General features: G+C 41.4%; 1 protein-coding gene across 9 annotated transcripts in view; it reads right to left on the reverse strand.

The window, feature by feature from the left end:
- N4BP2 (NEDD4 binding protein 2) overlaps positions 1-27,120 on the reverse strand; it is a 76,320-nt gene that overhangs the window by 23,549 nt on the left and 25,651 nt on the right. For all 9 annotated transcript variants that reach the window (XR_006290138.1, XM_037897906.2, XM_037897904.1 and 6 more), the window contains 7 exons: positions 21,902-22,256; positions 16,595-17,867; positions 14,263-14,387; positions 13,008-13,096; positions 8,670-8,746; positions 7,066-7,221; positions 1,141-3,533 (listed from right to left, as the gene is read on the reverse strand). Coding sequence is in view for 8 of the 9 variants with exons in the window: in XM_037897906.2 (XP_037753834.1) it covers positions 1,141-3,533; positions 7,066-7,221; positions 8,670-8,746; positions 13,008-13,096; positions 14,263-14,387; positions 16,595-17,867; positions 21,902-22,130 (4,342 nt within the window). In the remaining variant the exon portion in view is untranslated. The remainder of the gene's footprint in view (positions 1-1,140; positions 3,534-7,065; positions 7,222-8,669; positions 8,747-13,007; positions 13,097-14,262; positions 14,388-16,594; positions 17,868-21,901; positions 22,257-27,120) is intronic.

A 27,120-nucleotide genomic window follows, 5' to 3' on the forward strand; every position in this document is an offset into this window, starting at 1 on the left:
TTTTGCTCACAGCCAAACACATCAATAAATTATAGATTCAAAATGTTATATCAAGTAAACTTTATGAAAAATCATTTCAAAGATTACTAAACCTCATTTTGTTTTTTCAAACCAAGTTCAAGATCAATCAAACCTGTGTACTACTGTATTACTATACGGGTCAGAAACCTGGACCCTCTTATAGGCAGACCTGCAGTGGCTAGAGGCATTCCATTTGCACAGTCAGCACCAAATCCTGAGCATAAAAAATGGTTTGATATTGTGCCAAATGTCAGAGTCTCATAAAGATCTGGCTTTTCTTCAACCCCTCATTACATTCAAAAGTGGTGCTGCATGCTCTTCAGCCATGTTGCCAGGATAGATACATGTTCTCAAACTCTCCATCATCCCACGAAGGGATGAAGGCTCTGACCCTACTTGCGGGGCCACTCGAGAGATTTGTGATTTGCAGGATTGAGCCAGATCTGAGAACTTCACTAAACAATGCCTGATGTGATACCACCAACCATGGTCACTCTGGCTGGCACAACAGTCCCCAGTGGACTTTGTGTGTTTGATGATTATTTTGTTTTTTCTTTCTTTCTTTCCTTTTTCTCTTGATCTCTCCCCTTTTAATTCTAGATCTTGATGCATCTTCAGGTGTTTTCAATGCACGTTTTTTCTCAGACTAACTTTTCACTTAAAAAAATGTTTCATATTATTTTCTCTCTCTCTAACTTTCTTTCATTTCTAATTTGGCATCTCCCTTCCCCATTTACTTGTCCTGTCAAAGGTTCTCTCTCTCTCTTCCTTTTCCCAACCAATCAAAATTTTTCCTCATCATTATCTACCTCTCCACCCTGGGGAAACAGAAAGTAGGTTCTGCTCCAAGCCAGACAAGTGGAAATATTTTCTTGCGATACTCTTCAAATATATATGTGGGCAGAGACAAAAAATTTAAAAGGAATGATAGCTATCTTTGCTGCTATATTTTATGTAATGTTCTGGTTCAGTTCAGTTTTTAAATGAACAAGAGCCTTTGAATAGCACCACAATATCACGAGGAATTCAAAAGTAAGCATAAATAAATAAATTAAAATAGTTAAAAAAAAAGAACTACATTACATATGTATTTGTATTAATAATTTTTCATGTCCTTACCTGAGTCAATGCCAACTGGCCCAAATATTTCTTTCAGCTGAAGGGCTAGTTCAGGAGGTAATGCCAATTCTAGGCAATTTATATTCATGGATCCTGAGGATAATGAACTAGGGTTCAATAACTTGGTTCTATCTTCATCCATATTAGAAGGTTTGCTTTCTTCCCTATCACCTCCAATTGATATCATAGGATTCCCCTGAGTTTCTTTATAGGTTTCCAGTTCTTCTTCATCACTTGCATAGCTCTTCAAAGGTGCTTGATCCATTTGCAGTAACGGAAGAATCATATTATTTACTTTGGAACTCTCTTGATATGTTTCTGAAAGTTTATTGTCTATCTCCTTATTTAATTTGGGTTTCAAAATGATTGGAGCAGTGTTAAACTCCTTAGGTAAAGTCACAGGTAGACATAAGCCCACATCAAACTGAGACACCACTGGTTTTTCTTCTGTTTCATTAACAAGGCTCATCACCTTTGAGTTTATTTTCTGTGTGTCTGAAACAGATTGCTCAATGATATCTGTTCCTGAATCTTCTGCCTGAGTTCTGGGAGCAATATCATTGGTATTTTTGAGTTTTACGGAAGCACTCGGTGGAAGTCTTGTTAGTGAGTCAGATATTTTAGCATCTGTCTCAAGTATGTCTGTAGTTTCACTCTCTGCATAACACACTGATAAATTGTTTTCTGAAAGCTGAGTGATACCATCAGTCATAATTATTTGGCTGGTTTGTTCAGAATTTTTAAGATTCTCTCCATAGTTTGTATTTGCCTTGAATTCAAGGTCTGGGGTACCTGGCTCAGTTCCTGCCTCCTGCAAGCATTCAATGTCTTCGCCTTTACACAACTTTTCATCAGAATCCAATAGCAGGCCTGTGGCCCAGACAATGTCCTTGTTACATCTTTCATATAAGTCCTTCAATGCATCAAATGAAAAGGACCCAAACAGCTTACAAAGAACATTCAGATTTTCAGATTCATCAATACTGATAAGTTCACTTTCTTCCACATACGTGCTTTTATCATACATAACTCTATAGGGGATTTTTTCTTGAGAACTTGAAGCAGCATCCATGTTTTTTGGTCTGAACGCTTCTAATCTGCCATGTAATACTTTGGTATTCTCGGAAATAATATTCTCAGAAGTAATAATTTTCTTTTCTAATCTCCATAAGAGCGCAAAATCCTGTGGCTCAGTCTGTGAATACCTGCTTGGTTGTTTACATATGTGTTTTTTAGGTTTCTCTTCCAGCAAATTAAGTGTAGACAACTGTTCTTCTGGTTTGGAGAGGGCCACACTGCTGTTGGTAAATGTGAGGGCTAATTTATGACGCTTCCGTGTTCTTTTATTTTGTTGGGGCTTTTTCTCACTGATACTTTCACTAGCTACTCTTTCAGGTTCTTGAAAATTTGATTTCTCTGTCTCCTGTAGCTCTTCAGTGCTCACAGGTGTTCCATGAAGCACATCCACTGTGTCAAGAACATTTTTGTGTATATCACATTTATTATTTCCAGCTTCATCAGATTCACTTAGACTTCTCTTTGATATTCTCCTTGATCTATGTTGCCTCTGCCGTAAAGAGCTCATAGCAGGCCAGTCTCCCATCATTTGCAATTCTGGGGTAATTGTATCTGCACCAAGAACACAAAAAGAGTCCGAGGCTAAATTTTCTTCCCCCTGTCTTTTTTCACCAGGTAGTACTTCCTGCTGAATATCTGCCAGGTCCACTTGTGCCTTGTGTGAATCAAGAAGATGCTGGCTGGTTGCTTTATCCTCTTTATCACTCTTCATAGAAGATTTGTCTATTCTTCTAGTCCTTTTGGTTCTCTGCCCGATTGTTTGTTCTACAGGCCAGTCACCCAGAAAGTTTAATAATTCTGGCCTCACTGATACATCCAAAGATGAATCATTTTGTTTCATAATGTTCCTTTCACGTGTTAATACTGGTTCTACTGCAATTTCATTGTACTGATCTTTTTCTGTTTGAACTTCCACAATCTTGTTACTATGTTCTTGAATATGTTCACAAGAACAGATGTGCAAGTGTGTGGTTTCTTCAGATTTCACCTCATCAGTTTTACTAGTTTCTGTTTCAGTAATTCTATGTATTTCTTCTCTCTTTATAGCTTTTTCCCCCAAAGGCACTTCCTTTTCTTCATAATCTGATAAACTAATATCCACACCACCTTGAATAATGCTATTCTCAGAAACGTGTTCTCTTAAATTATTTTCAATTTCCTCCTTTTCTTTTTGAAAATATTTATCAGTTAAATTATTATTTTCTAGTGCTGAAGATATAGCAGATGCATGTTTCTCCTCTTCAGCTAATTCAGGAAGCTTCAAAGCTGAAGCAAAAAGTCTCTCTTCTTTCACATAAGCATGTACCTCTTTTTGCCTGTAAGACAAATAATTAAACAGAAGACATTTAAAGAAAACTTAAAAGAAAAAAAAACTAACACGCTAACCCCACTTCCCCACAAACTTCTATTCTGGATTGGGTACTAAATAAATTTAAATTAAAGCTCATAAGCTCTTTAAACCAGGGTCCCATATTTTAGTTTTGGATACTATACAATCATTGACCTGAGAGATATATAAAATGTTCACACGCTCCCAACCCATGAAATCTAGGGAGAGGAGAACAGGTTAAAAAGAACTAGCTCAAATCTGAACACTCCCCACGAATAAAAAAAAAACAGCACAGATTTTTACTTGATAAGGGCCCCTCCTTGATTCCAAATAGGGATTACATTTTTCTCTTTCCATTAGTCTATCTCCCTCTACCCCAACCTGCAGTTTCCAACAGGAGCACTAGCCTGGATAATATTCCCACCTTTGCAACAGATATGGTGACTATGTTCAAATGTCATGAGTTTCATAGCTTTCCCAAACTCAGATGTTCAATAAAAACTCTAGAAATTAATAGGTAAGGGTTTTAGCCAGGCCCCATTGCCATATGATGTTTTACAATCCATTGTAATTTCATTTAATTTTCACAGCCTACCCGACTTTAACAGTACCCCCTAACTTGTACAGAAATGTATGCAAAAAGTCAAAATAATAAATAACTAGATTAAAATGAAATCCCGTTTATTATCACTCAACACAATTAATGTTAACAAGGTGAAAGGAATGCAAGTCAAAACAGGAAAAGAACAGGCTAAAGATTGGATAATCAAAAATTCGGATAATCCAGAGTGCGGCAGGGCTGACAGACAGGGCTCTCACTGCCTGGGGCTCAGGCTGTCAAATCCTAGTTTAGTTAATACAGAGAGACAGATAATGGAGGCTCGGATAAACAGAGTTCTATTGTATATGATTTTAGTTTTTACATTTTGTGAAAAAATAAAGATTCTGTATAAAAATGCAAATTCTGAATTTTTCCATGGCAAACGGATTTCTAGGACCCCTGCTCATAAGCAAACTAGAGAAATGAGGTCTAGATGGAATTACTATAAGGTGGATGCATAATTGGGTGAAAGCCTGTCTCAAAGAGTAGATACTGTGACAAAGTTCCTCCTCTGCTTTGGTGGGTCCTGCACTTACTGGATGTTTTGCTCACCTCAGAGATTCATGGCAGCCCTCAGTTTGGCCACTTTTGCTAGTGGCTCAACCTGCCATTCACTCAGCTAACCTCATCACTGGCCAGCATGGGGAAAAGGAAGGAGAACAATCCCCGCAGTCTCTGCTGATCCACCCTAATGGGTCGGGGGACTGGCCAGGGACCTTCCCCACTGGTGGGACCCACAGTCCAGGTCAACTCCTCCTGTATCCAATAGGGAGTTGGGGGGATGGGAGGAACCCGGGCCCACCCTCTACTTCGGGTTCCAGCCCAGGGCCCTGTGGATCACAGCTGTCCACAGTGTTTCGTGTAACACCTGTGTGACAGCTACAACTCCCTGGGCTATTACCCCATGACCTCCTCCCAACACCTTCTGTATCCTCACTACAGGACCTTCCTCCTGATGCCAGATAGCATTTGTACGCATTATTTCTCCAGCAGCATGCCCTCTAACTCTCAGCTCCTTGCACGCCCCTCACTCACTGAAGTGAGGTCCGTTTTAAACCAGGTACCCTGATTAGCCTGCCTGTCTTAATGGATTCTAGCAGCTTCTTAATTGGCTCCAGGTGTCCTAATTAGCCGCCTGCCTTAACTGGTTCCAGCAAATTCCTAATTGTTCTGGAACCTCCCGTTACCTTACTCAGAGAAAAGGGACATGCTTAATCTGGGGCTAATATATCTGCCTTCTATCACTCTCCTGTAGCCATCTGGCCCAACCTTGTCACAATAGTTTGTTGTTAAAACGGGAGGACATACGTAGTGGGATCCTGCAAAGGTCAGTCCTGGGTCCAGTACTATTCCACATTTCATTAATGATTTGGATGACAGAGTAGAGAATATGCTTATAAAATTAGCTGATGATACCAAGCTGGGATGGGATACAAGTACTTTGGAGGACAGAACTACCATTCAAAATGACCTTGACAAAATTAAGAATTGTTCTGAATTCAACAAGATGAAATTCAATAAAGATAAGTACAAAGTAGTACACTTAAGGAGGAAAAATCAAATGCAAAACTATAAATTGGGGAATAACTGCCTAGGCAGTAGTACTGCTAAAAAGGATCTGGGGGTTATAAAGGATTATAAACTGAATATGAGTCAATGATGTAATGCAGTTTCAAAAAAGGCTAATATCATTTTGGGGTGTATTAACAGGAGTGTCATACGTAAGACACAGGAGGTAATTGTCCTGCTCTATTCGGCACTCACGAGGCCACAGCTGAGTACTATGTCCAATTCTGGGACAAATTAGAGAGAGTCCAGAAGACAACAACAAAAACGATAAAAAGTTTAGAAAACCTGATTTATGAGGAAAGGTTAAAAAAAACTGGGCATGTTTAGTCTTGACAAAAGATGACTGAAGGTGACCTGATAACAGTCTTCCAGTGTTTTACAGTCTGTTACAAAGAGAACAATGATCAATTGTTCTCTATGTCCACTGAAGGAGGGACAAGAAGTAATAGGCTTAATCTGCAGCAAAGTAGATTCAGGTTAAATATTAGGGAAAACTTTCTCACTAGAAGGGTAGTTAAGATCTGGAATAGGCTTCCAAGGGAGGTTGTGGATTCCCCATCACTGGAGGTTTTTAAGAAGAGGCTGGACAAACACCTGTCAGGGATGGTCTATTTACTTTGTCCTACCTCAGCACAGGGGGCTGGAGTAGATGACTTGTCAAAGACCCTTCCAACACTACAGTTCTATTATTCTATTTAAGGGATCCATTTCCAAGATACTATAAACACATTCTACATTATCCACTACAGAAGGCCACAGATGCTAGTTGCTTACAAAATACGGTTGGAAATATACTCTCAGTATACATATACTCATATAACCCTCCATATAATAAATATATTCCATAATACCAAACAGATCAATCACTCCAATCCTAACCATAAAAATCATCTACTCCACCAACACCCCACTCTATAAGTACAAAATGCAGACCTAGGGTGTTTACATATATATAGGACTATACTCCTTTTAAAAACTTTAGTACACATTTAATAGTTAGTATATAAAAATCTATACTGTACACCCAGTAATATATTTCCAGTACAGAAGAAAACAAGAGGGAAAAGTTAAGGTTGGTGGACAGCAATAATCTAGTGGACTAATAGTGTATCATATAGAAATGGAGAAGGAGCTGATTCCCTTAACTGTTCACGTATAAAATTCTTAACCTTGTAAATATAAAAAACACTAAATTTTTATTAAACTGTTTTTTTGGGGGGGTGGGGGTTTGAACAGTTCTGGGTTAGGAGGAGTTAGCCAGCCTTCACTGTTAAAAAAAAAAAAAAATTAAGATTGGAATTGTGTAACAAAGTTTTTTATTTAGGTATATAGAGCAAGTACGTCTTACCCGTAACCTTCCCCCTGACAAAGATCTTCATTCCAATCAGCATTTTCTGATTTGTTTGGGACAGTAGAACTCAAGATTGAGTTAACAGTAAGGCAACGTTCATATCGCTCCAACATTCTTTTGATCTTTTCTTTAGATACACCATGAATGTTTCGCCTAGAGATTAAAAGATAAAAAAAAGTAACATTCCAGATTTTAATACTCAAACAAAACAGACTGAAAGATGGAATCATTTCTCTTCATGCTGTTATATTTCTAGTTTTGCTTAATATTAAACCTAAGAATTAGGCTAAAATATTTTTTTCTTAAACTGCTCTCTGGGATGTTGTAAACCAGATGCTGGGTGTTTTACCTTCTGTTAGGCAGGCAGGGAGTCAAACTGCATAAAGGAGATTCTGGCACTCAGTCCTCCTCCTGTAGGCTATACTCAGTTGAGAACTTCTCAGAGTGGGAAGAAAACATATTTGCCTACTCTGATCTCCCCGCTTCTAGCCATTTGTCAGTGTATCTTATCCCTCTGAGTAGGATTTTGCACTGACTTTGTTACGTCTCAGAAAGCAATTTGCTTGGCAGTGGCCTGAGCTAGGGTATGTAAATCCTGGCCATTGTGGCAAGCAGAGGGGAAAAGGGGTTGAGGGGAGGGGAGAAAACCCCAAGTAAGCCCTAGCAGCAAGAAATGGTGGTACCCACCATTCCATGGAAGGAAATCAACTCACAGCTGCTCCAGAAGGATCCCCATAAGCACCCACCATCTGAGAGCTGCATTAGCTATGTGTTCAACCCAGATGGTAATGCCTAGGAAAAGTTGTAACCAAGCTTCCACTGGTGGTTTAACAGAGCTTGTCTCCAGGAGCTTGTTCTGCTTACATGAAGAAGTGACTGCTACTCTAATGCATAAGGTAGGAGGGACACTTGGAATTAGGACAGCCAACAGCGGACTAGATCACCTCAATGCAAGGACAGACCCAATATGATGAGACAAACCCTGGATGCTTTCCAGGGGTCCTATTGGATCTATCATTGTGCCTGGATTTCCAAGAGATATTTTAGGGATGAATACACATTTGCACAGCTTTCTGAAGATTTAAAGGTTTCAGAGTAGCAGCCATGTTAGTCTGTATTCGCAAAAAGAAAAGGAGTACTTGTGGCACCTTAGAGACTAACACATTTATTTGAGCATAAGCTTTCGTGAGCTACAGCTCACTTCACGTTCGATGAAGTGAGCTGTAGCTCACGAAAGCTTATGCTAAAATAAACGTGTTAGTCTCTAAGGTGCCACAAGTAATCCTTTTCTTTTTGAACATTTAAAGTGTCATATAAATGACAAAGGTGCCTTTCTGTTTGCAAGCTAATTTCTTTTGAAACTGGATATAAAAATAAACAAAATGATTAAAGGAATTTCTCAAAACCGACACAGACATAATAAAGTTGTAAGCAGAACAGTTAAAATAAAAAGTTAATCAGGTGTTTATTTAATTGTTAACAAGGGGCTTACTGATGTTTTGGAGCCTCAATGGCCATTGTCAAGGTAAAAAAAAGTTATTTTAAAGAGGATAAATGAAAGATGAAGCAGCTTACTTCAATATCTTCTACAATATTTTTACCTTTCAAGCTCTTTTGGTTTAAACTTCCACCAAGTATCAGGCTCTCGGAACATAACTTTGTATTTGTACTGCTGAGACTGAATAAAAATAAATACAAAATATATCAGTGATGTCATATTTCCATGAAAGAGCACACAATGTACAAGACAGACACATATCAGGTTCCCATTTTACAAAACAAGTTAAACACTCCAAAAATACACTAACCATGTATCAGGCTTCATTTATGGTTACACAGATAGGGATTTTTCAAAGCAGTCTAGGTTACTTAGATACATATCTTCCTTTAAAATTAATGAAGTGTATCTCACATCTCAACCACAGTCTCTACGTGACAGAGCTAATTTAGTTTTGTCCAAGCAACATTCTGAAAAATCTCACTATTTTAAGAACCATTTCTTTCCCTTTTTTCAACCTTTTCTTATTTCCGTTAGCTGCAAGCATGGAGCTCTTTCTCCTTCTAGAATACTATGTGGTATTTTCTCAAGGCAAAAACAAATCTGCTTTAAATCTAGCCAAGAGAAATCACTTAGGAGATGATTGTCCCCCATTCCTATCTTCAGGACCATTCCTATTGTCCTGGAGACATACCAAAGCACTTTCCTGGAAACAGAACTTAAAGTATTTTCCTTATACTTTCATGAAGTATGCAACACTACCAAGAAGATAGCCATGAACTGATGGCACTCAAAAGTACCTTTTTAAAACCTTCCACAATTAACACTGTAGCTATGACCGGGTATAAAATTAGACCCCATTCATAAAAATAATCTAAATATTGAACAAGTCCCACCTTTCACCTGTCCATCACACATGCTGAGGGCTGGACTTGATGACCTCTCAAGGTCCCTTCCAGCTCAACATTTCTATGATTCTATGCAGCTAAGGTAGAATATTTTTTACTAACCACTTCAATCCTGTGTTCATTTCTTTTGAGCAAAGAAGTGCTTTCATATCTACAAGGGCATTAAATCCCGAGGAGACCTATTTTTTATTTTTTAAGTTAATTTACTGTGCTGAAAAGTACCAACCTGGCAGTACTGCTGAGTTAAGTCCTCTATTTATCAATAAAACCAGTTATAATACAGGAAGTGGCAGCAGAAGATTCTAACACTTTCCCACTGATGTGCCTAAACCCAGACTAGGATGAAAACCTCTTGGGGTAAGAAAGTAGATCAATCCTCATCCCAATTCAACTCTCAGTCTCTTGGCTGAGGCTGCCAACAAAGTTGACAATTAGTTCTAATTTGAGGGTTTGGTTTGGTTTGTTCACAATACTGACATGCCCGACTTTTAAAACTAGGCTTCAATGCCATATCACAAGTGGGAGATCCAAACAAAGAGATCATTTCCAGTCCTTGGTATTCTTCTTAACAAGCATAAGTGAGCTTCCTTAATATGAGGATTTGAAAGTACCTTTTAAATATAAAGTATCTTACAAACATAGTGATGAATGGAACAATGGAAAATAAGAAAGTTTTAATCAGAATATCTATCCTGGATCTGAGAAACCTCCCCAGAAAATGTTCGGTGGAAAATTCCTGAGCAGCTCTAGTACTGGATCCTGTAAAATGGTTCAGTAAGTTAAGTTACTTTAAAAATTAAATAAAATCTAAGAAGTAAAATGCATGTGTGATGTTATTGACACGAACTGTGACCATATAGATCACTGTTGTAACCAAGGTCGTATAGTTGCATCAAATCTTGTACAAAGGAGGTCAAGTAAGGTGTCTATGGAAAGGTTGTAATTTACTAGTTATGATTATGCTGTCTGTATGTGTGTATCATTTTTGTATTGGAAGTTATGAATATTGGCTATGTACTTGTATCTCAATGTGTTTGATTCTAAGTAGCTTCAGTGAAGCACTTGGTCAGCTTCTTGAGAAAGGACTATTCTGAGTAAGTGCCCAATCAAGAAACACTTAACGGACAATGGACTTCGGGAGATGCCAATCCAGATTTGAGCTTTCCTGGGAACATTCAAACTAACATGTTAACAATGACATCAGCCTTCAAAAAGCTGAATCATTTATGGACATGTGACTTGCCCAGGTGGCTACAACTCCATCTTCTAGCTGTGATTTTGAACAGAAAAACAAAGGGGTTTCCACGACCAAGAGAGAGAATATAAAAGGCCCTGGAAGCCTCTCCATTTGATCTTCCACCCCAAAGAGATGCCAGAAAGAAACTGGAACAAAGGACTGTAATTACAGGGGTGTGAGTGATTGCTGGGCCCACGCCATAAGCCACAACATTGGTCTGAAAAGGATTGGGCCCAGACTAGGAAGGAGTCTAGTCTGTGAAAGAAGCTCATTGGAACATTTCTGAGGGTGAGATTTACCTGTATTCAGTGTCCTACTGTATTACGCTTAGACTTGCATGTTTTGTTTTATTTTGCTTGGTGACTTACTTTGTTCCGTCTGTCATTACTTGGAACCACTTAAATCCTAGTTTTTATACTTAATAAAATCACTTTTGCTTATTAATTAATCCAGAGTAAGTAATTAATACCTGGAGGAGCAACCAGCTGTGCATATCTCTCTATCAGTGTTAGAGAGGGCAGACAATTTATGAGTTTACCCTGTATAAGCTTTATAAAGAATAAAACGGATTTATTCGGGGTTTAGGCTCCCAGAAAGACTGAATACTGGGTGCTGGGAAAGTCCCTGTTAACTAAGAAGCCCCTGAGCTGAGTGGATCTCAATTTCAGTGAACTGCAAAGAGGTGTGGCCCAACCTCTGGGTCTCTGCTGAAGCTAACTGAAGTGTCTAACTCAGCAAGACAGGAGTGGAGGGAAGCCTCTTCTGGCAGGGGGGTTTGTTCTCAGTGGTATCCCAGCACATCTAGTGACAGTCTTGAGGGAGTTTCTGTGACCCAACCCGTCACAGCGTGTTCCACATGCATAGCACCCTTTAAAAAAAAAAAAAAAGACCACTTTTTGTTAAAAGCCTAAAAATGCATACCGGTTTGAAATTATTGACTTAAGCATTCAGAATTGGGCTCCAAATATAGAAGGACCAGAAGAGTACTGTGAATTTCTGCCATTCCTAAGGCCTGGTCTAGCAAATTAGGTCAGCATAATTACGCGGCTCAGGAAAAATCCACAGCTCTAACCAGTGTAGTTAAGCCAACCTAAGTCTCCATGTAAACAGCGCTAGGTCAACGGAAGAATTCTTCCGTGAATGTAGCGATGCCTCTCAGGAAGGGGGATTACCCACACCAGTGGGAGTATCCCTCCCATCAGTATAGGTGGTGTCTACACTGAAGCGCTAGAGTGGTGTGGCTGCAGCTGTAGCATTTTAAGTGCAGACAAGCCCTAAGATACCATTGCTTCAAAGGGCCGAGATTCCTCAACTAGCACTGAAGTCAATGGAACAGATCCTCAGATGACATATGTTGTCAAAGCTTCACAATGGAGCTATGACAACTTATACCAGCTGAGGATGTATTCCAATAGGCATTACTCGCACTAAGGGCCTCACAGAATTGGGAGCGAAATGATCAGAAGATGAAGAAAAGACAATATTACAAGAAAAATGTATCACTAACAAACATTACAGCAGCATTATTTTGACTAACTAAATATGAGTCATATACTTAATTGATTCATCTAGCCTGCCTTCAACTGAGCTAACAGTATTTCATAACTGCTTATAGAAGATAAGAAAAGCTTTACAAGTAGGCTCACCTGTATCCTAATAAAACCCTGTAATATTGCTACTTAAACACTTTAGTGGGATTTCCAGTTGTAGAGTATATTTATTTTCAAATATTTCAGCTAAATAAAATATAACACTACAGGACAATTTGATCTTCAAATCAGTATTTAAGACACACTTCTTATGTGAAACTTATCAACGGTAGTCCAGCAAATAAAAGAAAGTTAGGCCTCCATCTATCATTTGGTGCTTGTGTCACAGAACTACACTGGATGTCAAAATTAGGATGAGGCAGGGACTGTATTCTTGGCTTTCTGTAGAGCACCACCAACCATTGTTGGTACTCAGCTAATCTGAACAGTAAGAAAAACTAGCTAACAGTGTTATTGATTATGCATAAGGAAGAACAGAATCCAGCTTATTCTTCAAAATGTGTATTTGCTCTGAAGTACAAAACACTTGAATTTGTCAGTAAAATAAGCAGATAAAACACTCAGACCTACACAAAGCAGAATATTTAATGACATGGTACCGTTTTTACTGTTTTTTTTTATTGTGTGCTTGATCCAACTCCTGTTGAACTCAGACAGAAGCTGGACTGAGCCCCATAACCGCTCTTTAAAATGTTCTCAGGTCGGTTACCAATCTCTTTGCACATTGCTCAGATCATCATACTAACCAAAGCAACATAAGGCTTCATCTCCCATGCCTGTACGTTTGTGTTGTCTATTATTATAGGAGAGATTCTCTTTTCAAAGGCTTCTTTAGCTGAAACACAAACGCATATAGAAGAGCGAGGTGTGGTTAATTTCTTGATAATAAAAATCGACATCTAACGTTAATTTTAATCTTTTAAAAGACACCATGTTTAACCAGTTGCCAAAATAACTATTTTTGGAGTCTGATCTCTCTGCCACTCAAGCACATATTTTATTTAAATTCACCACCCTCCAAATATAAAAACCTGCAATTACATTGTATTGCACACATTGAAAAAATATATGTATGATAATAAAGAAATGGAAATGCAGATGTATAATACACCAATATGACTAATCAGTAAATTATACTAAAAACTACATGATCACCTTCAAGTGGACTTCTTTGTTGCATACAAAATTCTTGGCCTTATAACAGTCTTAAGAAAAGTCCACTCTGTAAACTGTATAAAATATGAAAAATAAAAAAAAAATTGTGTAGTTTTTACACACAATAACAAAATGTTTATCAGTTGCTTTAAAAAAAAACAACAGAAGTCAGTATTAAAGTAGCCTACACAACCAGAGTTGCTGTTAAGTGTGTACTTTTCCTATAAATCCATTTTTTGAATAGGTTTAGAACACGCCTGCAAAAATATCATATTTAAAATTTAGCACATAAAAGCTTGAAAATAATTGCTTAGTGAAGAGTTTCAGGAGGAGAAACAGAAAAAAATCTTTTGTTGGTGAAAATCGCTGTTTACTGGTTTCCTCTATTTTTGGTTGTTTCCTAATTTTTGTCAATGTAGTGCTCTATAAGGAACATTAGTTCAAAGGCAGGGAAAAGATCTGGATAGATGCCATATATGTAACACATCCACTGTCATGGATAGCATCTGAGTGCAAATAATGATTATTGATCTTAATCTTGGACGGAATCCTCCTGAGAGCTAGCACAGATTACCACTCAATAAGTAGAACCTAATGCAACATATATACCCTGATATAATTCCAGGAGAAAATAATCCTTCAGTGCTGAATTGGACATTTGTTAGCAAACAGCACATTAGGCCATTCTGGAGTCTAGGATCCTATTTTTGCCAATATTATTTAAAATGTATACCTCTAAAAGGGGATTAAAGCTCATCCCGTGGTACAACTACAGGAAAGCCTGCTTTTATAATAGTTTTAAGCAATCCGCAAAGCAGTTGAGCTAATCCCCTATACAGTTCTTACCTCGTTTCCTGTTCCACTCATGTGCTTCTCCTAAGCAATTTGCATCATACTGATATTGTCCATTTTTGTAAAAGTAATCATCAGTACTAAGAATGATTCCACTTGGGTTATCCTCAAGCAAAGTCCTGTGAAATATCACAAAGATAAAACAATACATTTTCCCAATTTTTGTCTCCTTTTATCAACAATATATGTGAAACAAATATTAACTCCTTTTGGGTTTACATAAGATATACAACAGAGAATGGCTTAGTGATCTAAACCTCAGGTTCTAAAAACCAGTTTTCATTCCTAGCAAGTAGGGTTGCCTCAACCTTACTTTCTTCCACTGCAGAAAAATTAAGATTCATGGAGTCTACTGTGTACAGATTTTTTGAACAAGACCTTTCAAACTGAAGTTTTGTCTTCTCTTAATGGATATTAAAGATCCTCTAGCACTTTCTGTGAAAAAGAGAGTGTGCTTTAGGCGCCTTCAAAATTTCTCTTTGTGCCATGTGCAGAGTGCTATACATGGTTTATCCACCTGTGGACACCACAAACCTGGCGTACACCCTCCAAACCAGTAGCAGATGTGTCTCAGTGACAGGTTTACTGACTCCTGCACACACTTCTTGATTCATTCCCAGGGGCACAGGGAGCAAATGCATCTGAAGGAAGGTTCAGCCCCAGGAAGAGGGTAGGTGACAATACAACTGTCACCCTCTAATGGGGAGGTTATAGGCATTTGGTCTCTATGAAAGCAGCTACTGGGAAACACCCTAGCTATGTGGCTCCTCCAGTTCCTTCTGCTGAGGAGCAGAGGGGAGGTTTTGGAGGGAAGAATAGGATGGGGTAGAGAAGGAAAAAGCCTCCATGTTGATCGTCCAATACTTCTGCAAACCCTAGGAACTCAGAGGTTTTGGAAGCAGAATGCCCCTATTCCTTCTAGGCAGCAGTGGAGGGGCGGAACCCCATGCCCTGCTGGAAGAATGAGCATGCAGCTCATGTATCCCAAGTATCCTGTGCACGAGAGTATTGTGCTGGGGATGACAGGACCCTCAAATATTTTTAATGGAAGGGGACAGTTACAGTAATTGAAAGAAATTGATAATAGTTTGGAGTAAAAACATATCTAAGAAGAGTGTGAAAGACACTTCAAGAATTCATACTACAGAATAAGAGAAAAGAAATTAAAGACTAACTTGATAGAAAAAATGCAAGGGGAAAAATATAATTTCAAAAAATACCTAATAATAGAACCTAACAGAAAAATAAATATCTGTATATAATGATATGCTTCTGCATCAACAGTCCCACACAAAGTTTTCTTTGCATAACTAGCAGTATGACACATCTACAGAAGTCTAAAATTGATTACTATATGTATATTAAAAGTCTAACTATCAAAAAGCTTTCTGGGAGTTCCCCAGAAAACAAAGGGCTGGATTCTCAAGTTCACTATGCACTACTCATTTGATTTAAAGTGAACTTAAACAGGCCAGAGATTTCCGCAGAATTCTGCCAGGGGGAATGTCAACAATTATAAACCTGTCAGACCTGACATATTCCCAGCTAAACCCATCCTTGATGGCATGTGGAGGTGTGGGCATGTCAGAAGTGGTGCAGGGACAGGAGGGGCAAGTTGGAGCTGAGCTGTATTAAACCTGATCCTCTGCTCGCATAAGCTCCATTATGGAGTTCGCACCAGTGACAGACATTAGAGTAGCCCCCAATTGTTCTAACCTCCACCAGCAACAGCTGGCCAAGGATCAGGGAGATGCAACTGGCTCAGCTCCCTGCAGTTACCAGTGTCCACTATGTCTGAGTGCAGCGTGGACATGATGATGAATTGGGCCTTAAATGAGGCCATTTGCAAACACCAGAAAACTATTTTTTGTTGTTGCTTTCTCTTGTTAATAAATCCTACAATAATACTGTTAAGTCAGTAGTCCCCAAACTTTTTTGTCTGTGCCACTCTGGGAGCCACGGTCAGGAGACAGGGCCAGGCCACAGTCAGAGCTGGGGGTCGTGGTCAGGAGTGGGACCAGCGCTGAAGCTGGGGCCTTAACTGGGAGCAGGGCACAGGGCTCCGGTCAGGGCTGTGAGCCAGGGGCTGCAACTGAGAGCAGGTCCGCGGCTGGGAGCTACAGCCGATGACCAAGGCCAGACCTCTGGCTGGGGCCAGAGTGGAGCTGGGGGTCAGAGCGGGCCTGGGTGGCACTCCCTCCACACCCCCTGTGAGGGCTGGCCTGGGACCCACCACGTCCCCACCAAACATTCCTCCACCCACCTCAGTTTGGGGACCACTGTGTTAAGTGATTTCTCTTATAAATACATAATATAAATGTTCTACCTTGCCAAAAAAGATTTTCCTGATCCTGGAACCCCTCTGAGAAGAACAAGTACTTGACCTACAAGATGTGTCTTTTTCCTCATCACTGGACAAACAGGTGGTTGGTGTACTTGAGAGAGGTTCATTTTTTGGATTCCATCTTGATTTCCCCATACCTTTGGAGAAGCGTTGCTATCCCAGACATGTGAAACCACTGGAGGAGGAAAAGGCATTCCTTTGCCATGCGTCCTGTAGTCTGCAAGAGGTCTGCATTGTCCCGGACTGATAGCTACTGGAGTTACAAAGCTGTGACTTCCACTTGATGGATAAAACACAGGAGCCATTGGATTCCAAGGAGGCTGTGGAGATTGCTGTGGTGGTGGAGAAAAATGTAAATTCCTTCCCTGCGGAACATCTACAAGCTGTGGCAATTTGAAACTGGATCCTTCAAGAGATTCAGACACTTCAGGGAGAGAAATGCTTTTTTGGCCACTACACACAGCCATTACACCTTCCTGTTGTTCAAGGTATTTTGAGCTGGAATTTCCACTAGCTGTTGTACCAGCTTCTACAAATCCCTGGAAAAAATGACTAGACGCATCAAACAAACTTCCATGGTCTGAAACAATATTCTGCGATTGATTACGATTTCCACAAGCCACTTCCAAGTTCGCTGGTTTAATGACTTCTGGAGCATTGTCAGTATCAATTTCTGGCAGACTAGAGCTTACTGATACTTGTGCAAAAATGTCCATGTCAACTGATGAACTATCCTTTGTCTGAATGCTAGATTTACTTACAGCTGGCTGAGAAGATTTGCGACCCTCTGAGATTAACATAGATGAGAAGTTTTCAAATTTCTCATTCTCTGTCTCTGCTTGCTGCAGAGAAAACAGGACATTAAACCCTAAACTGGATTTTTCACTCTCAGGAAACTCATTAATGCCATTAGAATTACTCTGGTCAGATGTCATAGGCTGCTTTCCTGTGATTTTGTCATTTGTGGAATCATACAATTTGTCTCTCAGACTGTATTTCTCAAAAGCAGTTTGTATCAAGGAATCTAGCTCTTCAGTCAGCTGAATATCAGGTGATGGGATCTTTACTGATTCTTCTTTAAAGTTCACAATATCTTCTTTTGCACAACTTTCGCCCACTATCTCATTTGAAACAGAGCTTTGCTGGTTAACGAGAGACAGAGATGATGCTATTGAATCAAAACCTGAGACTTTTGAAGATGCTACTCCCTTAGTAGCTGTGGAAAGTTCTAGGAGACAATCCATAGCATTTTCAACTGTTAAATAAGATAAAGAAAATAAATCAAAGAAAATGATCATGGTAGGCAATACAGCCTAATTTTAATCCAATTTAAATAAATTTTTACAATCTATAATTCAAGAAATATTATTCATAACAAACCCTGAATTTCAGAGATAGTAAACAGAAAATTTACCGATTCATTTGCTAACATATTTTCCTCCTACCTTACAACAAATGTTGCTCACCGGGGACAAGACCCAACTGAATCTGCACACACTGTAATACACCACCATAATATGCAAAAAAGTAAATAAACCGTGAAGCTAAGTTTAACTCTGGGTACAACGGAAAAGATTACACAGATTGATTAACTGGAATACTTGTTTCTAGTCTGTACTACACAGGAGAATAGGGTTAAATAAATTGAAATAATCACTAAAAGGAGAATTGTAGCAGTACAAATTAAAAAAAAGACAGGCACAGAAACTTTTCTTTGTTATAGTCAGGGCTAGTTAAAAGCATTAATGACAAAAAAAAAGCGGGGGAGGGGGCATGGGAGTCTCCAGATGACTCAAATAAGCTGGAACTTACCAGTTTATTCCAAAGAACTATGTAGAAAGAAATTGCACACTAAAAAAAAAAGGGGGGGGGGGGTGTTTCCTAAAGTCCAGCTCTTTCAGCACAGCTAGGTAGATCTTCTCTTTAATTTAGAGAATCTGGCTAGCCTTTCCTCCTTGTTTATTACACAACTACCACTCCATAAAAAAGTGATAGTGATAAGTTTCCCTTTTTGAATCTGTTCACAGGAGGAAGATAACAAAATATAGTCAAAAACCACCCCTCCATGCCAAAGATGACACAATGAATCTACTGAGAAGAGAAACAGACTTTTTCTTGTGAACTATCTTCTCTCCCCCTTCCATCTTATTTGCTCCCTCAGAATACTTGGCCAGGCCTATCTGAAAAGCACATCCAGCCAAAATGTGTATAGAGAAACACAACAAGGAGTATATTGAAGGACAGGAAAGATACTGGAGTTGTTTTAAAAAAAAACCACACATGCACACGTACTCTCACACATACGCACAAACAGAGCAGACTTAAAGACAAGCAAAGGGAAATCTTCAATACTTCAAATAATTGGTCTAAAATCCAGTTTCTTTGCTAACATATTGTTTATGAAGCATGCTTCCTTCAGTTAGTCACACAAGTGGCCTGCGGGGGGATGGGTGTTATTGGTTTTTATTTTTAAAGGATTATCTTTGTGGATAGATTCTTTTGAATAAAACATGCAACCGTTACACTTTACATATCTAACAAAATTATGGCAAATGACAATTCCCTTGGTGGGTATTCCTAGTAAAATCACAAGAAATTGATATGTAACATACACCCATACAGAATGTGGGACAATCTTGTGTAGAAGTTAAAGCTCAGAAATGTCAGTCAGGAAAGCAGGGTTCTCTTCCCAATCACTGTCTTGCTGTATGGCTTACAGCAAGCCACCTAACTTCATTAAGTAAAACATATTATTACTTACCAACATCACAAAAACGTTACGAATCTGAGAATCTGACATGGGAAGTAGGGGGACCAGATGTCCCAATTTTATAGGGACAATCCCGATATTCCGGGCGTTGTGTAATATATGTGCCTCTTACCCCTAATTGTCCTAATTTTTCACACTTGCTATCTGGTCACTAATGGGAAGTGCTATAAAATTCCTAAGTATTATGACTCATTGTAACGGGGTGTTTGCTACTCGCCACTCGGTAGAGTCTCCTTGTGGCTCATCTGGGGAATTAGCTCATCACCGTCCATGCCCCATCTGGCAGTTGCTCAGCCTATTGCCAGTCACTCGCTCTGTGGCCCCTCTCTCACTGGTCAGGAGCTGCAGTTCATCTCCTTCATTGCTTAGCCCTCCGGCCAAGTCACAATTGTCTCCCTTTCCAAGGTCTCACCAGTAACTCTCCACACAGTCTCAAGCAGTCTTCATAGCCATTGCACTGACTGTGCCACTCCCACAGTGGCTTGTAGGGGAATCCAAGCCTGCTCTCTGCACTGGGTTCCAATCCAAGGACCCTTGAACCAGCAGTTCAAGTCTATTCTCTCAGCCCTTACTGCTCCTTCCCTGGAATGTTTCCTACACTCCTAGTACAGGCTCCTACTCTGCTCCCTTGTCCTGCCTTTTCCCGGGACAGGGAATAGTTCCTGGGACATTTCTGCGAAAAATGGGAGGTGACATTCTGCCGTGGAAGCCTCCCGAAGTTCGGGAGCTCCCCTCCCTCCAATCCCTCCGGTGGGAGCAAGTTTCCAAACCCGGGGAAATCTCATACCTATGAGTATGGGAGGTTTGGGACTACCCCTGCTTTCACCCCGGTGACATTTCCCTGAATTTCAATTTTCACTGGTCTGATGGGGTAGCAAGTAACAGTCCCCTGGACACAGGTTACCCCCATATGCTTAGCTTGCATTAACGGGCTGCGCTTCACTAATTTACCCGATATTAGGGTGATAGCACTCCCCAAGTCTATGAGTGCCATGGTTTCTACCACATTCAACTTTACCTGCCTTGTATATTTATGTGGGGTGACTGCAACCCCTACAATATTGAGTAGGCTGCATGGGTCTGCCCCGTCCCACAGGTTACACTGCATGGGCTCTACAACATTGGGGCATTGGGCCATTATGTGCCCCAACTCCCCGCACCCGTAACACTTATAATTGCTTCTAGTCACTCCCCTATCACATGGGTTAGGGGGTTTAGTCCCAGGGTCCCCCCCGCGGGTCTTTCCCTTCCTTCTGGGTTCCCGGCTGGTTTTCAGTCTTCCTCTTCTTCCACTTAGGACTCCCTGGGGGTTTGGCCGCCTGACCCTCCAGGGTTGGGGTCAAGTGTTTGCTTCGTGAGGGGCCTTCCTTGGGTAGTTGGGTCAATTCCCTGGCTGTCATCCGTCTTTCCACCAATGTGATCACTTCGTCGTAGGTGGACGGATCATTCTGGCATACCTATCTGCGGAGATCTGGCGGCAGTCCCTGCATGTAATGGTCCATGACCAAAGTCTCCAAAATCTCCTCCAGGCTGCACGCTTCGGGCCATAACCACTTCCGAGCAAGGTCTATGAGGTCGAATAGTTGGGACCTCAGAGGTTTGTTCTCCCTGTATTTCCACTCCTGGACTCTCTGGGCCCATACCGCTGCTGTCACCCCTGATCATGTTAGGATCTCTGCCCTCAGCCGGGAATAGTCAGTGGCATCCTCGGTGGGCAGATCAAAGTAGGCCTTCTGGGCCTCTCCACACAAAAAAGGGGTGAGAATGCTGGCCCTCTGCTCCTGGGGCCACGCCTCACGCTAAGCAGTCCTTTCAAATGAGAGGAGATATGCCTCTATGTAATACTCTGCCATCATCTTTGGCAGACAACCGGTGGCCCTCAGGGTTCACGTCCTGTCAGACCCCTGGGCCTGGGTGGTGAGGATCTTCAGCTGGTCCACTATCTCCTGCAGGAGGACTTGATCTTGGGTCGCCTTGCCCATTAATAATTGGTTGGTTTCCTGCTGTAGCCTCATGGACTACTGTTGCGCCATCGCCTGAGCCCGGTTTGCCTCCTACTGAGCCCCCGTGGCTTACACCAGAGCTGTCACCACCTTCTCCACTGTGGTACAAACAAAAACCCAAAACCGAAAACCCCAGTGAACTCCTAGTACAGGCTCCTACTCTGCTCCCTTGTATCAGAGAGCATGACTGTAGGCTTCCTCACTGCAATCTGTTACCAGCTTCCTGGCTTTACAAAAGCCCCACCTGCTTCTGTCCAGGTAAGCTTCATCCCCAGTTAAACCTCATCACATCCTAGCTCCTCTTCAGGAGCAGCCAATGGCTAATTGGCCTCTTGCCTATATTAACCCCTCCAGGGCTAATGTGTGGTGAACACCCCCATCACACTCATGTATTCATTAAAAGTTAAATTCTGACCTCTTAAAATACTGCTGAAGTCCGTGGGAGCTGCACTGCCTATCTGAGAGCAGAATTTCCCTATGAAATCCAACTGTTAACATAATAAACATTTTATTTACCTTTAAAATCACATTCAGACAGCACCATATAAACTACACTAGGATCCAGGCCAGAAAACATTTCTGACATATTGTTGAAGAGCTCTTCCTTATTGACACTGTAAATTGCTCGTGACACCGACACATCTCCTGGAGGTGGTACCAGTCCTTCACCAGAAGCAGCCATTCTCTCTGAATCCATGATCTTCCTGGAGGGACTCACACCTGGATTTTTCCTTTTCTTTGGCATTCTGTTATTCAGAACAAGTTTCCGTTCTGTTTTATTTTGTCCACATGATGTTGATTTTGTCAAGTTCAGAAAAAAGAAGGCAAGATACCTTTCATGTCTCCGAAGGTCCCATTACCAATAGCAGACCTAGAAAGAAGAGAATGGAGAAATGCTTAAAAATAGGCAACTGAACTTCCACTGCATTAACTCTTAACTATTTAAAGGTCTGAAAAGCTTTTTATTTTATTTTTTTGAGGGGGGGGGTGCTTTGCTTTTTTTTTCAGGGGATGGAAAGGAAGAACTTCTATTTTTATTTTTAAAAATTTTTATACTAGACATTCAGGTCCTGTTTATACAGAAGAACTAGTGAAATGATATTACAAGAGCCAAGAAAGTGAAAGTTAAGCAAGTGAAAGGGGAAGGACTATTTAATCAGTTTTAAACCCTTTTTTGTTAACACATTAAATTTCCATGACCAGTCATTTTTTGGGGGAAATGTAGCCTTTGTTAAAGATGTAGCACCCTCACTCCCACTATTAAGGTGTTAGAGATCACAATAAACATCTCCAAGATCTTCCAGAGGTCTTCCAGTAAAATCAGGAAAGACTAAACTTAACATTCCTGATATTTCTAAAGATAAAAAAAAGGCAGAAAGAAGTCTTGTGAAAAGCCTTTCAGGTGCTTATACACCATGAAGTGAAAAAGTGCAGAAGCCCTTTTTAAAAAAAAAATTCTTTGCCTTTCAGCTAGCAAAATGAAATAGCACTTTGGGTACACACTAATTATTACACCAAGCCAACATGGAAAGCAATTAGTTTTCTATATCTATAGCCAGTATATGTATACAGTGAGGCTGCTTTTTCTTTATAATGCAGAACCTCAAAGTTTTGTTGTTGTGTGTTCAAACTGATAGCAGCAGAAAACACTATAAATTCAGTTTAACAACTTTACAAAGAACTATGTACAGGCAGTTACTAAATTTTCTATCTGATATGGTTTAGTTAACCTGATAATTAGATTAATTTTATATTAACCCACTTTATTCTAATCTGACTTGTTTACACTTTTGCTTATTTATTTAGTTTAGTTAATAAAATTGGAAACCTATGTGGTTTACATATTTTTTCCTAGATGTCAGGGTTATGGGCCTGAGAAACCCTGAGGTAGATGGAAGAGGTAACTCTGTGAAGGATCTAACAGTCGCCTTCAGAAGTATCTTACAGTTCTCCTATTGCTGGTGCCCAAACCAGAACACACTTAGCTTTTGAAGGAAAATTTACTTATGTATTAAGTATTTCTTCCAATATGCATAATAATTTTGTAATAAATGGGAGCTATATTTTCAAATGATTTCATATCTTCCATGTTGGCTACAACATTGAATCAGAATGCAGTATCACCAATGAAAAATAAACATTTGAAAGTAAACCACAGTAACTCCTCCCTTAACGTTGTAGTTATGTTCCTGAAAATGCTACTTTAAGCAAAATGATGTTAAGCGAATCCAATTTCCCCATAAGAATTAATGTAAATTGGGGGGGAAGAGGGTTAGGTTCCAGGAGAATCCTTTTTGCCAGACAAAAGACTATATATTATATATATACACTCACAAATACACAGTAAAAGTTTTAAACAATTTAATACTATACACAGCAATGATGATTGTTAAGCTTGATTGAGGTGGTGAAGTCAGAGGATGGAAGAGGGTGGGATATTTTCCCAGGGAATGCCTTACTGCTAAATCATGAACTAGCAATTGGCTGAGCCCTCAAGGGTTAACTCATTGTTGTTAACGTAGCCTCACACTCTACAAGGCAGCATGAATGGAGGGAGGGGAGGACAGCATGGCAGAGAGAGACAGAGACATACACCGTGTGTGAGTGTGTGCGTGTGAGAGAGAGAGCGACACGTGCATTGTCCCTTTAAGTACACTCACCCCACCTTAATCCTTTTAAGTAGATTAGCAAGTTGAGACAGCAGCTGCTGCAAGCAAGCTCCCTCCGTCCTGAGCCCTGATGTGTCGTTCTCCCTCCTCCTCCCCCCCCCACACCCCAGCCCTGGCTCTGTGGAGAAGTGGGGGGCAGAGCCAGCTCTAGGATTTTTGCTGCCCCAAGCAAAAAAAAATTTGGGCTGCCCCCGCTTTTTTTTCATGCCCCCCCACCCCTGCCCCAACTCCGCCCCTTCCCAACCCCTTCCCCAAATCCCTGGCCCCGCCTCCTCCCCCGGGCATGCTGCATTTCCCCCCCTCCCCATTGCTTCCTGCGGCTCCCTCTCCAACCCCTCACCCTAGATCACCTCCGCTCCGCCTGCTCCCCTGAACATGCCGCCGCTCCGCTTCTCCCCCCTCCCTCTCAGGTGAGGGAGAGGCAGTGCGTTCAGAGGAGCAGGCATAGCAGAGGTGAGTGAGGGTGGGGGGGAGCGCAGGAAGTACTGGGGGGGGGCTATAGGAACCACTCCCCGCCCCAGTTCGCCTCCGCACCACCACCTCCCCCGAGTGCGCTGCTGCTCGGCTTCTCCTCCCTCCCTCCCAGGCTTGCCGCACGAACAGGCTGGGAGGGAGGAGAGAGAAGCAGAGCGCCAGCGGTGCGCTCAGGGGAGCAGGCGGAGGCGGAGTGGAGGCGAGCTGGGGTGGCAGGGGCACATTTCTAGGGGCAGCATGGCCGGTGCCGGAATGCCGCCCCTAGAAATGTGCCGCCCCAAGCACCTGCTTGTTTTGCTGGTGCCTAGAGCTAGCCCTGGGGGGGAGGGGGACCCCCTGACATTAGCCCCCCCCGTTCCCTGCCCTCCTTGCACACCAAGCAGGAGGCTCCCAGGAGCAACTCCAAGGCAGAGGGTAGAAGCAACACATGGCAGTGTGGGGAGGGACAGTTAAACTGCCTGGCAACTGATAGCCTGCTGGGCAGCTGCCGCACAGGGAACTTAGGGGAGCTGGTAGGGGGGCTGCCGGTCCACCCTGGTTCCAAGCCCCCACCAGCTAGCTCCAACGGGCTGCTCTTCCTGCAAGCAGTGGACAAAGCAGGCGGCTTCCAAACAACGTTATAACGGAGAATTGTGCAACTTTAAATGAGCATGTTCCCTAATTGATCAGCAACGTAACAACATTAACCAGGACAACTTTAAGTGAGGAGTTACTGTACTTCTACTTAGGAAAGAAAGTTTTGAAATGAGCTAAGCTGATGATATCAATCATATACATACAACCCACCCACCCTCCCATCAACATTAGAGGCAATATTTTAAAAATATATCCAGAATTACTCATGAATGATACTCAGAAGTCTATGCAAAACATACAACTGCCTAGCATCAAATTCCTACAAGTTCTTCACAAATACTTTAAAAGTGGCATCTCTAATGTCTAATCATTCTGAGTTTAGTTGTGTGTGATAAGGAAAACCCTGCCCTGGTGGTGGGGTGCAGTCAAAGCCATCCCTAGATATTGTGGAGTCCTGCGCAGCCCCCCCACAGAGGTGCGGGCTGGCCCCTGGCATCCAGGGAGAGTGCATTCTGTACATCCATCCTTAGGATGGTGGAGTGTGCTTCTCTCTGTACCTGGCCAGCGCTGCTGACCAGCTGTGGAGGAGAAGTACTGCCTGGCAGAAACTCCTCTCTGCCCCTTTTGGTATGATTTCAACCTCTGCACAGAAAGCAGTCCCTGTACACAGGACAGCTCAGACACTGTAACTGTATCTGGAGAGAAGGTGATTTCTCTTTTCCACTCCACCAAGTGCCCTTGCAAGATCCAGTCACTAACAGGTCCTATATATAAGAAGACGTGCTTAAAAGCATTTTATTTATGTTGAATACTGTGGTAATTTAAACAGGTGAAGTCAGCGTAGGCAAATATTAATGTGTGTATCAATCGCCAAAACAGGAGGTAACTGAAAAAGCAGAGTTGCACACAAAGGTTGGCATATCATTTGAAAATGGAGTATTTAAAGAAGAAACAACAAATTTAGGCCCTGATACTACAGAGCCAGGAACAGAATTAATGAAACAATGCATAAATTCAGCTTAAACGCAGTTCCAGCTTTAGAAAAGCGTGCACTCTTAGCGTGGTGCATTGTGCTTAGAACATGGTTTCTAGTAGCACAAATTGAGCATATTATCTGCTGCATTTTTATGCCACCCTCTGCTTATACTAACCCAGTTTGGAACTCTGAAACACACCTCTGCTTTTTCTTGCAGTTCATATTTTGTTATATCCAGGAGCTCTTTTACAGTCTAAGAATAACCCCAAAAGCTGCAAGTTGCAAAGAGTGGTAGGGTTGGCATCTCTAGTCCGCTAAGAGAGCTGTGTGCTGCTTGAACAGCCAGGAACAGCTATTGGAGAATTTCCCTTCTGTAGGAGATTCTCTGCCAGTGGAAACTCCTCTTGTGCCAGCAGCTCCTCCTCCACCAGTGTAAGAGAAAGGAGGAGTGTTCTGGTAGAGAGACATGATGGATCACAGCTCGCCTATGACTCATCTTCAACTGGTGTAAGGTCTCAGAGTGGTAGCCGTGTTAGTCTGTATCAGCAAAAAAAAGAGGAGTACTTGTGCCACCTTAGAGGCTAAGGCCTGGTCTACACTATGAGTTTAAGTCAGATTTAGCAGCGTTAAATCGAATTAACCCTGCACCCATCCACACAACAAAGCCATTTTTTTCAACATAAAGGGCTCTTAAAACCGATTTCTGTACTCCTCCCCAACGAGGGGATTAGTGCTGAAATCGATATCACCGCTTCGAATTAGGGTTAGTGTGGACCAATTCGAAGGTATTGGCCTCCGGGAGCTATTGCACAGTGCACCATTGTGACCGCTCTGGACAGCACTCTGAACTTGGATGCCCTGGCCAGGTGTACAGGAAAAGCCCTGGGAACTTTTCAATCTCATTTCCTGTTTGGCCAGGCAAGCTCATCAGCACAGGTGACCATGCAGTCCCAGAATCGAAAAAGAGCTCCAGCATGGACCGAACGGGAGGTACTGGATCTGATCGCTGTATGGGGAGAGGAATCGTGCTATCAGAACTA

This window comes from Chelonia mydas, chromosome 4, assembly GCF_015237465.2.
Source record: "Chelonia mydas isolate rCheMyd1 chromosome 4, rCheMyd1.pri.v2, whole genome shotgun sequence".
Taxonomy (NCBI): Eukaryota; Metazoa; Chordata; order Testudines; family Cheloniidae; genus Chelonia; species Chelonia mydas.